The sequence below is a fragment of the Maylandia zebra genome, linkage group LG5 (genome assembly GCF_041146795.1).
Source record: "Maylandia zebra isolate NMK-2024a linkage group LG5, Mzebra_GT3a, whole genome shotgun sequence".
Lineage (NCBI taxonomy): Eukaryota > Metazoa > Chordata > Actinopteri > Cichliformes > Cichlidae > Maylandia > Maylandia zebra.
Genome location: NC_135171.1, coordinates 30409265 through 30423388, shown reverse-complemented (window position 1 = coordinate 30423388; position 14124 = coordinate 30409265). Strand labels below are relative to the sequence as shown.

The 14124-nt window shown below is 37.3% G+C and overlaps 1 protein-coding gene across 11 annotated transcripts in view; it reads left to right on the top strand.

Annotated features, from left to right (window-relative positions):
• The window catches only part of ptprt (protein tyrosine phosphatase receptor type T), a 328497-nt gene that overhangs the window by 178844 nt on the left and 135529 nt on the right, over positions 1-14124 (top strand). For all 11 annotated transcript variants that reach the window (XM_014413047.3, XM_014413046.3, XM_023155006.2 and 8 more), the window contains exon 12: positions 10913-11114. In XM_014413047.3, coding sequence (XP_014268533.1) covers positions 10913-11114 — 202 coding nt within the window. The remainder of the gene's footprint in view (positions 1-10912; positions 11115-14124) is intronic.

The following is a 14124-nucleotide window of genomic DNA, read 5'->3' as shown; positions in this document are numbered from 1 at the left end:
ACACATTTTATGGCATCAATTATCTGTTGCTGCTGTAACTTCTGTCATACATTGGGAGATGGGTGGATTGGATAGGTTGGATGGGTTGTTGTCCCACAATAGCCTACCCAAGTTAGACAAGAGTCACTGACACGAATGAAGTTAAGCACTATAGACTGTTCATTTTATTACTCTTTTCTTTCTGTTATTTGCTGCCACTCCTCCCCTTTTTGTCTCCTTTCCAAGGATTTAACATGAAAACCCGTAATACTAAACTACTGTGTTCTGTGTTAAAAAATTTTCTTTGCATAATTAAGGATAATTTTAATTGAGCAAAAAACCATTTTAATTGTTTCAACTATATAACAAAAAGATTCAGAAAAAATGTGTTACAACAGAAATAGGTGTGATTCCAAAATTAATTCTGTATATATTTTAATTAATTCAGTTATGTCACACTAAGTTAATTAAAAAGTTGAAAAAAGTAAATTAAGTAAAGTATAATTGAACCTTTTATTTAAAAAAAATATAATATGTTATAGAGAACACAGTTCTTTTTTTGCACTTTTAAGCTGTCTCAAATGATTTGTGTCAGACTCGCTCCACAATGTTGACCTCAGGGCATTTGCAACCATACCATCTGCTGCCAAACTTTTTGTTCTTCCAATTGATAACAGTGGTTCTTTGGGATTTTGTATTCTCTATGTTTGTATTTTGCATGTTATCACAATAAGATGCTACAGTTTAACATCTTACGATTATAAACAATAAAAAAAAATACATCACAAAAATAAATGTGAAATAAAGGAGTATCAGTAAATGTAGATCTATAAAAATGTACTGAAACTGTGAAGTAAGATCACTTTAATCTGTCTCCCTGTAGTCAAAAAGAAGAGGATTATATATTTAGTCGCAGTAATACAAACACACACAGGCATACTGTCTCATACACACACACAGGCCTTGCACAAGGGGGTAATAGTCAGAGAGGATTATCCATCCCCCATCGCTACGCAGGATTAGATGCAACCTTCTAATCTCTCAAGCATTACGACTTCCTGATGTACAGCCAATGAGGGCTACAGTCCCATTTCTCTAGCCAATCACATGCTCCTCAAGAACCCCACAAGTCAACTCAAACCAGCTCCTCAGTTGGCAATTACAAGTGTTTTGGCTCCCGTACTTATGAAAATTTTATTCTCACTTTTTAATATTTTACTTATTTTTTCTCACATATTAGCTCAGCTGTGCACACCTTTGCTATAAATGTAATGTTTTATGAATGTTACTGTAGGCAGTGTTTACTAAAAATTCACAGTGATCACATTTAATAATTTTAACAAAGATAGTCTGTATTTTTAAATTAAGTTCATATTTGGATGGACCTGAACTGCGAGGTGTAACAACCAATAGCTGTCCAAATCTAATGGGGAAATCTAATGGGGAAAATTGCCAGACTTTAGAAGCAGTTGAAAGATAAAGTGACTGATAAATGAATCCAGAATTGAAATTGGTATTTTTGCGTTATATTATACCAGACAGTGTTGTGTAAGACAGTGTACAAGAATTTGCCATGTTGTTGATGTAAATAAATTTGTTAATTTTATCAGACAGTTTGTACTTTTGTAGACCAAATATGGTGACATAGGCTACCACACAGCTATCAGGTGGGCAAAGGACTTAGACCTTTGAGTATAGGGCTAAAAGCAGGACGTTTTTTGTGACGCTCTCAGATGCAGAATGGATGGAAGATCTTGCATTTGCTGTTGATGTGACTGCATTAATGAATGAACCACATCCCAAACTGCAACTGTCAAAGGTCTGTTTGCACATGAAATGTAAAGCCTGGTGAAAACATTCATGAGACAGTGGCAGTTTCTTTAAAGCCAAATGTGAGGTCACATTTTTACTGACCTGCCAACACTCAACATGTTAGTTCTCTTTGGATCTAAATTGATATATAAACAAACATTCTCAGTGATGTAATATGCCAAATCCAGACACAGATTCCCTCTCAGTGATGATCATGTCTATTGTACATTTCATTACCTAATTGTAATTACAAGTAGCATTTTATAAAGAGACAAAATTAAAACTGAACAGATTTGAGGTCAGCTTGGAACAACCCAATGTGTCAAAAACATGATTTTAGTTCAGTTTATCCACACACTTAGTTTCTCATGTGACCCCTTGGGGAAATTAATTGCCCTCCTTCGATCCAAAAGAAGAAAAACTAAACTTGAAAAAAAATGATGAGCTTATCACTAGTCTGTTTTTCACAGTTAAACTTCTGGTGTTTAAAAAAAAAAAATAGCACAGCACACAACACATTTCACACTTCAGTCATAAATCACTGTCAATCTGTGGTGAATATCGTGTCAGCAAATGATTTTTAATGTAGGAATGAGAGCAGAAAAAGCGTTTGTTGTCTACATTAACATCTAGAGGGAGAGTGCTCGCTCTGTCACTTATCTTATCTCGGCTGGCGGGAAGTTGCTGTGTGGCTGTCAAACAGGCATTAGTGGGATGCCGATTCAGGCCGTTTCCTGTCAAACTGTCACCACTGGCTGATTTTAATGCTCCATCTCTGATTGCTTCTTCTAGAGTGAACAGAATTCTGCTCTTTGATACTTTTGTGGAGCTGGTAGTATTGATTTTCATGTGAACTTTTGGTCGACAAATGAGAGGATAAAAGAACATTTCAAGGCTCTTGTATCCTGTCATGTGTTAAATTATATACTCCCAGAACTTTTCACTCTTGCCTTCTGCCTCTTGACTGATTGAGCAACCCGATTAAGCCATCCAGACCTTTTTAGTGATTAACAGTTCAGGTCATTTAATGTTTTATTTTTGTCTACTGTTTATCTCTCATATAGTTCTCGGTAAGACCTGCTAGATGGAAGATTTATCAAGCTATATTTTGCCCTCAGCTTGGTCTATTCCGCTTATCTTTCTCTCTCTCACTTGTGTTATCAAGAGCCAGTGACAAAAATAGAGATAACACAGCTAGGAAATATTATCGGACTATTGTCTGTAGCTATTTCTATCTCCAGTTAGCTTATCTATTTGGGCACAATTGAAAAATAGGACAAGGAAAACAGCAAACATCTCATTCCCATTTGTGTTTTTTATTCATGCATACATATTAGGATGTGTTCATCCCTCTGTGTGCAGGCATTCATTTGTGGATTATATAAGTCTTTGAATTTGTACATCTTTGTGTGTGTGTGTGTGTGTGTGTGTGTGTGTGTGTGTGTGTGTGTGTGTGTGTGTGTGTGTGTGTGTGTGTGTGTGTAGCTTTGTATTAGCATTTGTATTGCTTCTGTGTGTGTAGTGACCCAGAATGTCTTGACAATATAAAGTCATGAGCTGGAGATGAAGGTCCCAAATGAAAACTTCAAAAAGCAGAGATGCTGAATCTTAAAACAATAGGTGCAGCCTAACTCTCAGACTGACGCAGGGTGTGTCAAGTTACACACTAAGGAGACGACGTAAAGAATTTTTAAAAAAAGTGTTAATCTATTACAACCATAGGGAAATCTACTAATTGTTTTCTTGTTATAACTTCACATTGAGAAGGTGTATAGCTTGGAAGAGTTTTTGAAGGCTTTACTATTTCGGCAAACCTCTTTGAATTTTAGAGATCAAACGCCAAGTGTGGGATAGATTTGTTTTTAAACTAAAACATATTTTTTCCTTTCTTCATTCATTCTTAACAGATTTTAAAATTATACTGAATTTCCACGCAAACCATTAGACACTGTTACTTAACGTTCAAGCATCAGCTAACGGAATGAGGCACCTGAATACGCTTTTTTTTGTGACCTGCATGAACTGCAGGAGTAAGGTCACTGACTAAGGTTTTAGACAGTATCTTGGAAATTAATGTTTCAGATTATAATTAAGTGAATGGAAACTGTTTGTTGCATGTATGTTAAGTTATCTTAAAAGTCGAAATTATGGTTCAGTCATTGATCGGTAGGGCTTCATAGATTGGGTCCAAGCAAGGAAGAGTTGTGATTCACTTCAGTCATTGTCCTTTAAGGTCCAAGCCCACAGAAAGCTGTATTGCCTTTGTTCTCTTTGTTATCTGAGTTAACACTCTGCACTAACATGCTCTGCTGTGACTAACTTCAACCTTTTAACTTGGTTAGTGGTAGGTACCAGCTAACGGTGGATCTTCTGCGGGATGTCGCCTTGTTGCGAACAGAATTTATTTTGGTGTGTCTATTTGCAGAGCAAACGGCCTCTGCCAGTAAAGTCAGAGCAGTAAAGAGCAGTCTTCTCACCTCAGAAGTGAGAGCGGAAAAGAAACCCGGAACAATGGCCAGCTGTGATTTTGTCAAGCTGGTAAAAGGTGTCACTTTACAGATGCAGGAGGTGGCCTTTCACCTCCTAGGGCCACAAGGTAGTATTTATAGCAGACAAATAAATGGAGCCATTGCCTTCGTCATAGCTCCTACGAGCGACAGAAAAGAATCAGCAAATGGCAAGAACAGGTGCATTGTGTGCCATCAAAATGTTTGTTAATGTGTAAAGCTGCAGTGTAGATAAAACAGAGTTTTACTGCTGCAATCCATGGATCTGTATAAATAAGTCCTAACAAAGCAGTGGAGGGGGGGAGGTAGATCTAGGCTTACCAGTTTAGAAGAAACCAGAAATGTTCAAGTGAATTGTTCATGACTATATCAAAAAGGGAAAAAAAGAAATGAAATACTTAAAGGATACAAGGTTTATTTATGTATACAAAATGCTTGTAGCAGAGATGTGAAAATCCATTAAAGTAAATAAACCGGAGCAGAAAGAGCAAATACCTCACATAGTCTGTTCTTAATTCAACAGGACAGAGAACACTGACTCTAAGATGGTGAAGAATGAAGACACTGCATGTTCTCTAATAAAAAAAAAAACAGGAGCACAGAGAACAAGAATGGAAAATAGCAAAACTCAATAGAAATAGCATTCTAGATTACACAAAGGCTCTTCAATAAACGTCCTTTATTTTCATAAACCTTGGCCGTGATTCCAAAAGCTGCAGCGAGGCATCATACACCCACAGTGTGTTTGTAATAGGCTTGACTTCTGGGTGGAAGTTATGACTTTTAGTATTCACAAGCATTTGTCTTCTGTGTTTGTTTGGACAAAATAAATACAGTATTATGTTACCATGCAGTGCACAGACACACAAACACCTGCACAAATCTAAAATTACAGGGAGTGATTTCAATATAAGATGCTCTTTTAAATGGTTTTAGACAAGTTGGTGACAAGTTGTAAAAAAAAAACTTTTTACTTTGTGATATAAACGTAATATCAAATGTTAAAAACTCATAAATAAATATTTAAAGCATACAATCTTTAGCTACAATTAATAAGCAGTTTAAAAAGAGTGTTTCTCACTTTAGAGTATTAAGATGGGTATTTATAAATAAAAAGCCATACTGCTCCTTATGACTACAGATTACAATGTTATTCTCAAATTATTAGCACCCAGAGGGACATTTGCTAATGCGCCGCTTGGGTAAAGAGCTGTGGTAATCTCTTACAAGTAGTAAACACGAGCACATAGATCTGGATGAGTTCAAACTTTGGCTAACAATTGCCAGTTATTGCTATGTAAGTGATTAGCTAGCAACCTAAAACAGCTCAATTGACCAACTTTAAGCAGCGGGTATGAAGTGTATGAGCTTGATTGGGATGTCTAACCTGAGCGTATGACTTAGTGGAATAATGATAACAAGCGTTTCCTTGAACTGACTAAATTGAGGCAGTTATATTACCAGCCAATCCCATTTGCATTGGAGCCATTCAAGTTTACCAGAGCTTGCCGTGCTGCGATTAATTCACAATTCTCTTGCATACAATGCATTGCGTTTTGGTAAATGTAGCATAGTAAGCCCACAGCTTCGAACATTCTGCTCTGACTGTATAGCACAGAATGTAAATGCACAGTAATTTCAATGTTAATCTGTTTACACTGGTAGCTTCATCAGTATTTGGGGTTAGTTAGGAATTTGAAAAGGTCACAAAGAATAAATCTTTCAGAAATCCTGATAGCAGAACTATAGTTATCAATATTTCTATGTTGATCAGTCTGGAACTGATACCAATGTAAAACCCACCCCTATTTATATGTTCCTGTTCTATTTTCCTCACCTTTCACTTTTCCCTTCTCCTGTTCCTTTGATCATTTCCTTCCATTTCTACTTCATCATCTATTTACCATTCTCACTTTCTCCTTTCCTACCCACTAATTCAATCACGCACTAACTCACACATATGTCTGCCTTCCCTCTGGTAAGTTATCCCTCAAAGACACACACTCTATTACCCAAGATGCACTGCCCCGCTGCGCGCCTGCCTTTTCATTGGCCAATAAAACAACCTGAGCTTTATAGCTCTACCAATTCCAAGTACATCAACTATAAAGGGAGAAAGAGAGAGAGAGAGAGAGAAGAAAGATGAGGAAAAACAAGGAAATTGTGAAGAAAAGGGAGGAAGAGAAAAAGAAAAGAGTGGCTAAAAAGAGGAAATACCCTGTAAAGGGTAGAAGACGGAGAGAAAGCAAGAGTCTACTGCTCAATATGGAAAGAAATGTGAGTGGGTAAGATGAGAGAAAAAGAGAGACGGAGCATAAAGCCTATAAAAATATAGAGAGCCATTCATGACTTATAAAATAACAGCCATCGATGTGCAAACCAAAACTGCAGCGTAGATGAAAGAGATGATATTTTATTGTTCCAGCCCCCAAGTCCCAGCCTGTATAAATAGCTATTGATTCACCATGTTTTATTCAGCCAGCCAGGCGAACTTTCAGGCCTGGGAGACGTCAGCCGGTTGTTGAAGGCAAAGCTGCTGCTCTGTCTAGGCTTTTTCTGCTGCGTTTTAGACTGTTATCTTCTATTGGCTAAAGGTTTTGTCCCAGGTTCCTCAATCTGAGAGGCACTTTAGTCATCTGTCTGGTTTGTAGCAGGGGAGTAATGTGTCGAGAAAGTGGAGGAGAAAACTTCTTATCATTTTACCATCTCAGGTCACTGGCAATAAAACTGACGAAAAAACAAAAAAAGAAGGAAGACTGGTAGAAGCATTGTTTGTGGCTTTAGGCTCTTATTTCAACTTTGGTGGGTTTTGAGGTAGTTCGATTTTAGCCAGAAAAGAGCAGCGGCCTCCAAATATCTAGACAAGGTAGAGTTTCAGTCTCGCATTAAATTCACAATAGAAGCAAAGAGCTACTGAACATAATGGGAACATTCATTCATGTCAGACCTTCTGATCTCTTTTCTAACTATTGCTATCCATAGGAACAGCTTTTCACTAGGGGACAGTGGCAATCCCAATGCATCAAATAATGCAGACAAATGAGCTCAAACTAATTATGAATCTTTTTTTCTGCTTATTAATAACATGAATGTACTGTAGCTTCTGCACCATCATATATCCGAGTCTGGGGCAGCCATTCTATTTTCTCACATATTTACATGGGCTGTGTCCCAATTCAGGGTCTGCACGCTTGAAGTACGCAATTCAAGTGCGGTTACGTCAACGCCACGTGCCGACGGCTGTCCCAATTCGAAGTGTGCTTCAAATGCATACTCCAAATGTGCCGTCAATTTCCCCAAATATTAAGCGTGGTCCGGTGCACGCTTCGTGGCCCCATATATCCCACAATTCATAGCGCGGCGGTGGGTGTGGAGAATTTTGCCGCAAAATACGGCAGAAGGGAGCGGCCGAAGAGTTTTTTTTTTTCCCAAACTTTATTGAACTTATAAAGCGAACAGTCAGTCATTCCAGTTCAGTTTGTACAGTAGACATACAAGGCAAATAAGAGTAACAATATACAGTACAATGAAATAAGAAGGATAAATAAAGGATAAAAAAAGAAAAAAAGGGGGGGGATGTGACAGACTTCATAACAACTTTGTACTTGAAAGTTGTGACAGCTCATTCGTTAAACATTTCTGAATGAATTTCAATCAATGATAAACCTTTTTTTATTGGAAGTTAATTTAAGAGAGTTTAAGTAATATTCAATTTCAGTCAAAAACAAATTAAATGATGGGGTTGAGTTTTGAAATTTACATTTATGTATGTGGAATTTCCCTAATAAGATGGAGCGGCCGAAAAGTGAACTGTCAAAAGTACTGAATATGACGTCACTTATTTATGTGCGAATGTTTAATAATTAAAGTCGGTCATATATCCACAAACAAGCTGAAAGTCAGTGAGATATATATATATATATATATATATATATATAGTTATTTACTAACTAATCTTAAATGACTGTTCATCACAGAAATGAAGCCCAACAATCATGTTTTACAGTCCCGTGGTCTCAGCCTCAGATGCTCAACTAATCAAAGTGATGTCATGACAAAAATGAATGACCAACAAAACATTTTTCTCCTTCATTTCTGTCAAACAATGCTGTATATAACCTGTCTTGCGATTATTATCATGGTTGCTAGGCAACCTGAACAGCGCGACGAAGCGTATACAGTCCCATTTCACAAGCCTCTCACTTCCGCACGTCTCGTACTTATAGTACGCACCGTACGTAGTACGCGTAGTGCGCGTACTTCAAGCGTGCAGACCCTGAATTGGGACACAGCCATGGTCTCCCTTACTTTGCGTCTTTCCTTTCTTCTGCTCTGTCCTGTCGTATGTCCTCACTCTTTGCATTTGTATTTGCTCCAGCACATCCATCCAAAGTCACGTATTCACACATCAGTACTACAGCCTGGGGCCTAGTTGAAGTGATGCACCCAGCTATCAATGCCTTTGATTTAACTGTTAATGGGCTGACGTGGACCACCCAACGTCCATGATTTTGAATTCCTGAATTCGTCCTCCAACAAATGTGCTATTTCACTCTAACACACTCCCATGCACACTCGAAGCTACCCATTTTCCCTTTGTGTCTATCCACATCACTTGTTTCTTTTCATGTCCTTGCTTTCTTTTCCTTATTCATTCTTGTTCAGTCTTGTTTTTATCTTCCTCTTTATCACCGTTATTATTTTCCTCGTTGTCTTCTTTTTTACTCACTCCCACTAATCTGCTTTGAGTGTATATCAATGCAGTATTCTCATTTTAAATTGAGAGTAATGGTGCTAAAGATTATCAATACATTAAATTAAAACCCTTCCTGGAATCCATAAACATCACTGTTTGATTGCGCAAATGTGTTTGTGTCTAAATTAGCCTATCATCTATTCATTGCATTTCTGTTCCAAAACTTTATGCTGTTTTCAGTTTGTTTGTCCACCTTTTTCTTTCTTTTCCACCTTACCTTATAACCCCTTTGTGTCATTCTGTGCTGTTCATTCTGAAATATGACATATTGTCTTTAGTCCTGAATGCAAACTGGAGAGGTCATAGTCATGTTGTTCCTCCAGAACAGTTCTGTTGTTTTTTCCCCCTGTCTCCCTCAAAATGTTTTTATTCTTACTCAGTTATTTCTGTGTATTATGCATCTCTTAAGGATCTTTCTCCTTGTTAGTTAATGTATTTGGTAACTTTTCAGTTGATGTGAGTCATTTAGACATTTAGTGATGTGATCTTTCTAGGTGAGGTAGCTCTGCAAGTTGGCAAAAGACTTATGGCTCACTCGTTTTGTTGTTTCTGTCTCTCTGGTTCAGTCTCCTGCTCTACCTGCCTCTTTGTTTTCACTTTCACACTTTATCCAGTACGTTTTTTCACACTTTGTGGCTAAAGGACAAACAGATATGTACTCGGACAAGCACTTACACACAACCACAAAGTGCTGAAATGTGTTTGGAGTTGATTTGCTTTTAATGTGTTTTTTCCCACCACTCAATAATCTTTTGTACTGACTGTCATTCACAATGACAGCTGTCCTCCTGTGTTTTATCGTGCGTGTTTGTGTGTGCCCATGTGTGCAGTCATTGATGGTTTCACAGTGTGGAAACTTGCCAGTAGCAACACCACGACAGACATTGACAGTTCTTTTAACAGAAGAACTATTTTAGTGTTTCTGCCAGTTTAATGGTTACGGGTCAATTTGCTCAATTTGTTCCAGTCTCAAAGTGGAGATCGTGGAGAGACACACAGACCTATTGTAAAGAGCCATCATCTCTTGAACTCCAAAAATTGATTTGTACTGCATTTAGCAGACAATTTAATAACTGATGATTGATTTACTGGATTTTTTAGATGTGTCAGTGGAGGTGTTTGGAAGACGGTGACTCCGAATTTAAAGCTTACTTTCTTTTGTTTTGTTTTTTGTTTTTTTCTGATTTGAAGATTAAAAAATAGAAGAAAGAAAATCAGTCTATTTTGATATTCTTTACAGGTTGAAATTACTGTTTATACCATAACATATTTTACCCTCTAAGACTGCACTTAAGCTGGCATTTTTGAAATTGAATCAAATCAAATGAAATGTCTAATGGGAAAATTGAACATTCATGTTGACAAAAGAAAGATCACTGATTGCAATTCCCCTCAGGCCATGCAGCATTTATAGCATTTTTCATTTTATTGGTTGGTTGTACAGCCAACTGTACACCAGCTGTACATCAGTGAATCCAAAGGATGCTGTTGCATGCCTGCGTGTACAATTAGATGAACGCATAAATGTGTTCTTTTTAAATTTTGAAGCATTATTCAACCGAACCAAACTACTTATGGATAAAAAAACGAAAACAGATATTATTGATTGAAATCAAGCATTACAAAAATTGGTTTAAACAAATTGATATCTAAAACCTCAAGTGCAACGTTAAACCAAACCTGCTTGTTCCTTCCTTTAAAAAAAAAATAAATAAAAGATATTTCAGTCATGTTAAAATTAAATGAGCTATCACTTGTTTATTTAAATTGCGTGAGTGAAACAAATGTAAACAGATGAATAAATAAAGCTGAATTATGTAAGTGCATTTAAATGTAAAATTTTCCCATCTACCTCTAGATTACCTATAAGGCACTGAGCTCCTTGGACCCCAGTGCTGATCTGACAACCCAGCGGGGACAAGTTTTCAAGCAGAGGAATGAGACCCACCATCTGTTTGTTGGGCTGTACCCAGGAACCACCTACTTCTTCACCCTTAAAGCATCTACCAACAAGGGCTTTGGTCCGCCTGTCACTACCCGCATAACCACCAAGATTGCAGGTAAACAATACTGTTAGGTGTTATTTGCTTCTTAAAACATTAATACCACATACAGACAGTAAAAGCGTGTTTATTAGACAGCCTGTGTGCTGACATGTCAGTCAGTTGCACTATAAATAAGCGTTTTAATTTGTGTCTCTCTTTGTCTGAATGACCATTTGGTTGTTCTCCCATCTGGCTTTGTATCCCCCTGTTTGTGTCACCAGCCTTGGTCCACAGAAAATGTCAGTCGCTGCACAAAAAAAGGAAAAACAATCAACTTTTGTGGCAAGAATTGTGAAGTGCCCTCATATGTTAATACAGCTCTTTATTCTTGAATGAGAGAACATTATCATTTCAACTGTTTAGAGAAGGCTATGCTGTGATGCCCAAATGACAGAATGACTGATGCTAAATAAAACCCTTCAGCTCATTCTTTGTTATCTAAATCTCTCTGTGTGCCTTTCTGATTTCACATTTTGCCTTTTTTTTTTCCAACAATTCTCCTGTAAGCCCTTTACAAATCTTTTACTGGATTGTCTCTCCTTTGTGGTTTGTTTAGCTAGTTAGACCTCATTGAGGCAGTTGTGACCTTTGAAAAAACAAAAGAAAACAGAAAGCTCTGAGGAGACACTCCCTGTAAGTTTGCGCTAAACCGATAAACTCTTATGGTTACAAGTCAACTTTATAGAGAAGGAACTCTGAATAAGTATCGCATTACTGAGAATAATTTTAATTTAGGAATGAATACAAAAGCTGCAGAGTAAAATATGAACATTTAGAAATATAAACCACTCGGTATTTCACTGAAAGCTTGTCACTTCCACATTTGTCAGTCTCATTACATAGTTGACTAGCATACATAGATCTTGTGCTTTCACTTTGTTTCAAAAGAGGCTCTGTATTCAAACCACTTCACTTATCTGTATTCAGTCCTGGAGTCTGTTAAGTGCCACAACAAGTGTCCACTCTTTTACTAAAAAAAGCAGTGTGGTTTATAAAAAATGTGGCCTGAAATTGTTTTCTGTTAACGACACTATTCAACTTAGTTCAATTCCATTCGGTTTTATTGATATAGCACCAAATCACAACAGCAGTTGCTTTAAGCTCTTTATATTGTATAGTAAAAACCCTACAATAATACAACCCAACAATAATACAGTAAACTACAATATACGCTACCATGTGTTGACAGTATACACGTCACTTCTATTCCCTATAATATAAAAAACAAAACAAAATGTGGGTTTGTGGCTTAAAGTCAAATGCGAATATACCACTGAATCCTTGTCACAGTGCTGCTGTACACGATGAAGTCCTGACTGATCTAGAAGATGAATGCGTAATGTGTTAACAGTATGTTTTAAGTGTTGTCCTATCTGTCAACACCTACAGTGATTTTTAGTGTGACCTTTCCACCGAGCCTCTGTTCTTCCATCATCCTTTCAAAACTTAACAACACATTGCCAAGAGGAACAAAAAGGAAATGTGGTGCCTCCACACATAACAGATGTGTCTTCTTTCAAATGTCACGCCATCACCAATCTTTATTATCTCGTTCAGGAGCTACATGATGTAGAGATTTAAATTAAATGCTGCAGACACATAGAGATGGATGGACAGAGTGGCGGGGGTAGGATTCATGCTAATAACCTGAATGCCATACCAATCAGGGAAAAAAGTGTTGATGTTCTACTCAGACATTTATATGCTGCACCTCCAGTATGAGGGCATGACAGATGTGAAATTAAAATTTGAGTGTAATAGAATAGCTGTGAAGCCCTCGGCGGTGAAGCTTACATCTACTTCTTCTTTACCTTTATACATCCTGATAATGTCATTCTGGTTGAGATATACTGTGATGTTAAAAAAACAGAACATTTCATAGCAATTTAGCATTTACATGTTTTAAATCAGGGATTCGACATACACATGGGAGGGTGCGTTTTTTCTTCCATTGTTGACTCAGAGGAAACATAGCTGGCTTTGCCATATGCCCGTCCGTCTTTGTCAGTGACGAAGAAGTAGACCTCAAAGGTTGGGTTTTTTTAGACTTCTTTTTTTATTCAAGTTACATTTAATAGTTACATTAACCCTTTAAAGGCGAGACCATAAAAAAAATGTATTTGTATACTACCACAAAGGTACTAGAATGCCTTTCTGGTAATATCTTGCAAAGCACTGTTGGTGTGCATGTAAGTCAAGAAACATATTGTATTTCTGTGATTTTATACCTTTACAAACCCTTTGTACAGAGTTACTTTTGGGATTGGTTTTGGGATGTATCGCTATTTCTAAAACATGTGTCATTAGAAGGAGGATGATTGTTGGTCAGCTAGCATGTTCACTTGTTTCAAATTGCAGTCAAACCCTTTTGAGATATTGGTTTCTTGTTCAATAGGGCACAGTCTCTCGTACAGACAATCCATCAGTCTGAGATGCATAGGTCAAAGATATATCCAAACAGGGATATATCTTCTTTGCTAGGGTCTTGTACATGTGTATGAGCATGCTACAAAGATCAGTGTCTCCAATATGTTCACTGCAGGCATGAATGAGTCAAGGGCAAAGGTCATCTGTCTTTGTGTGGGCATCATTATTCCAATGTTCGATAGTCGAAAGAGGATTGATCCCACAGGCATCAGATTGCATGGCCTTGCCCCATAAAGTTAGATGCTCCGTCTATTATTTATTAAACAGGAAGAAAAACCCAAAAATGACAAATCATGCACTGTCACAATGCTTGTAACATCTCGGTATACAAATATATGTCAGTATAGTAGAATTACACATCCTTGTACTTTTTTCTTGACATTTATCATATTTACAGTTTTTAAAAGATCTCATATTTTATTCATCATGTGTAAGAACTGTACCTCCTATGTGCTGGCTCTGGGCGTGAATCGTTGATGGGCAAAGCACATGTATCTTTATGTGGACCTCTTTGCTCCATTGTTTGACAGTCCAAAGAGACATGATCCCACAGGCATCAGATTGCATGATTGCTTTGGCCTTGTCACATAAAGTTTTA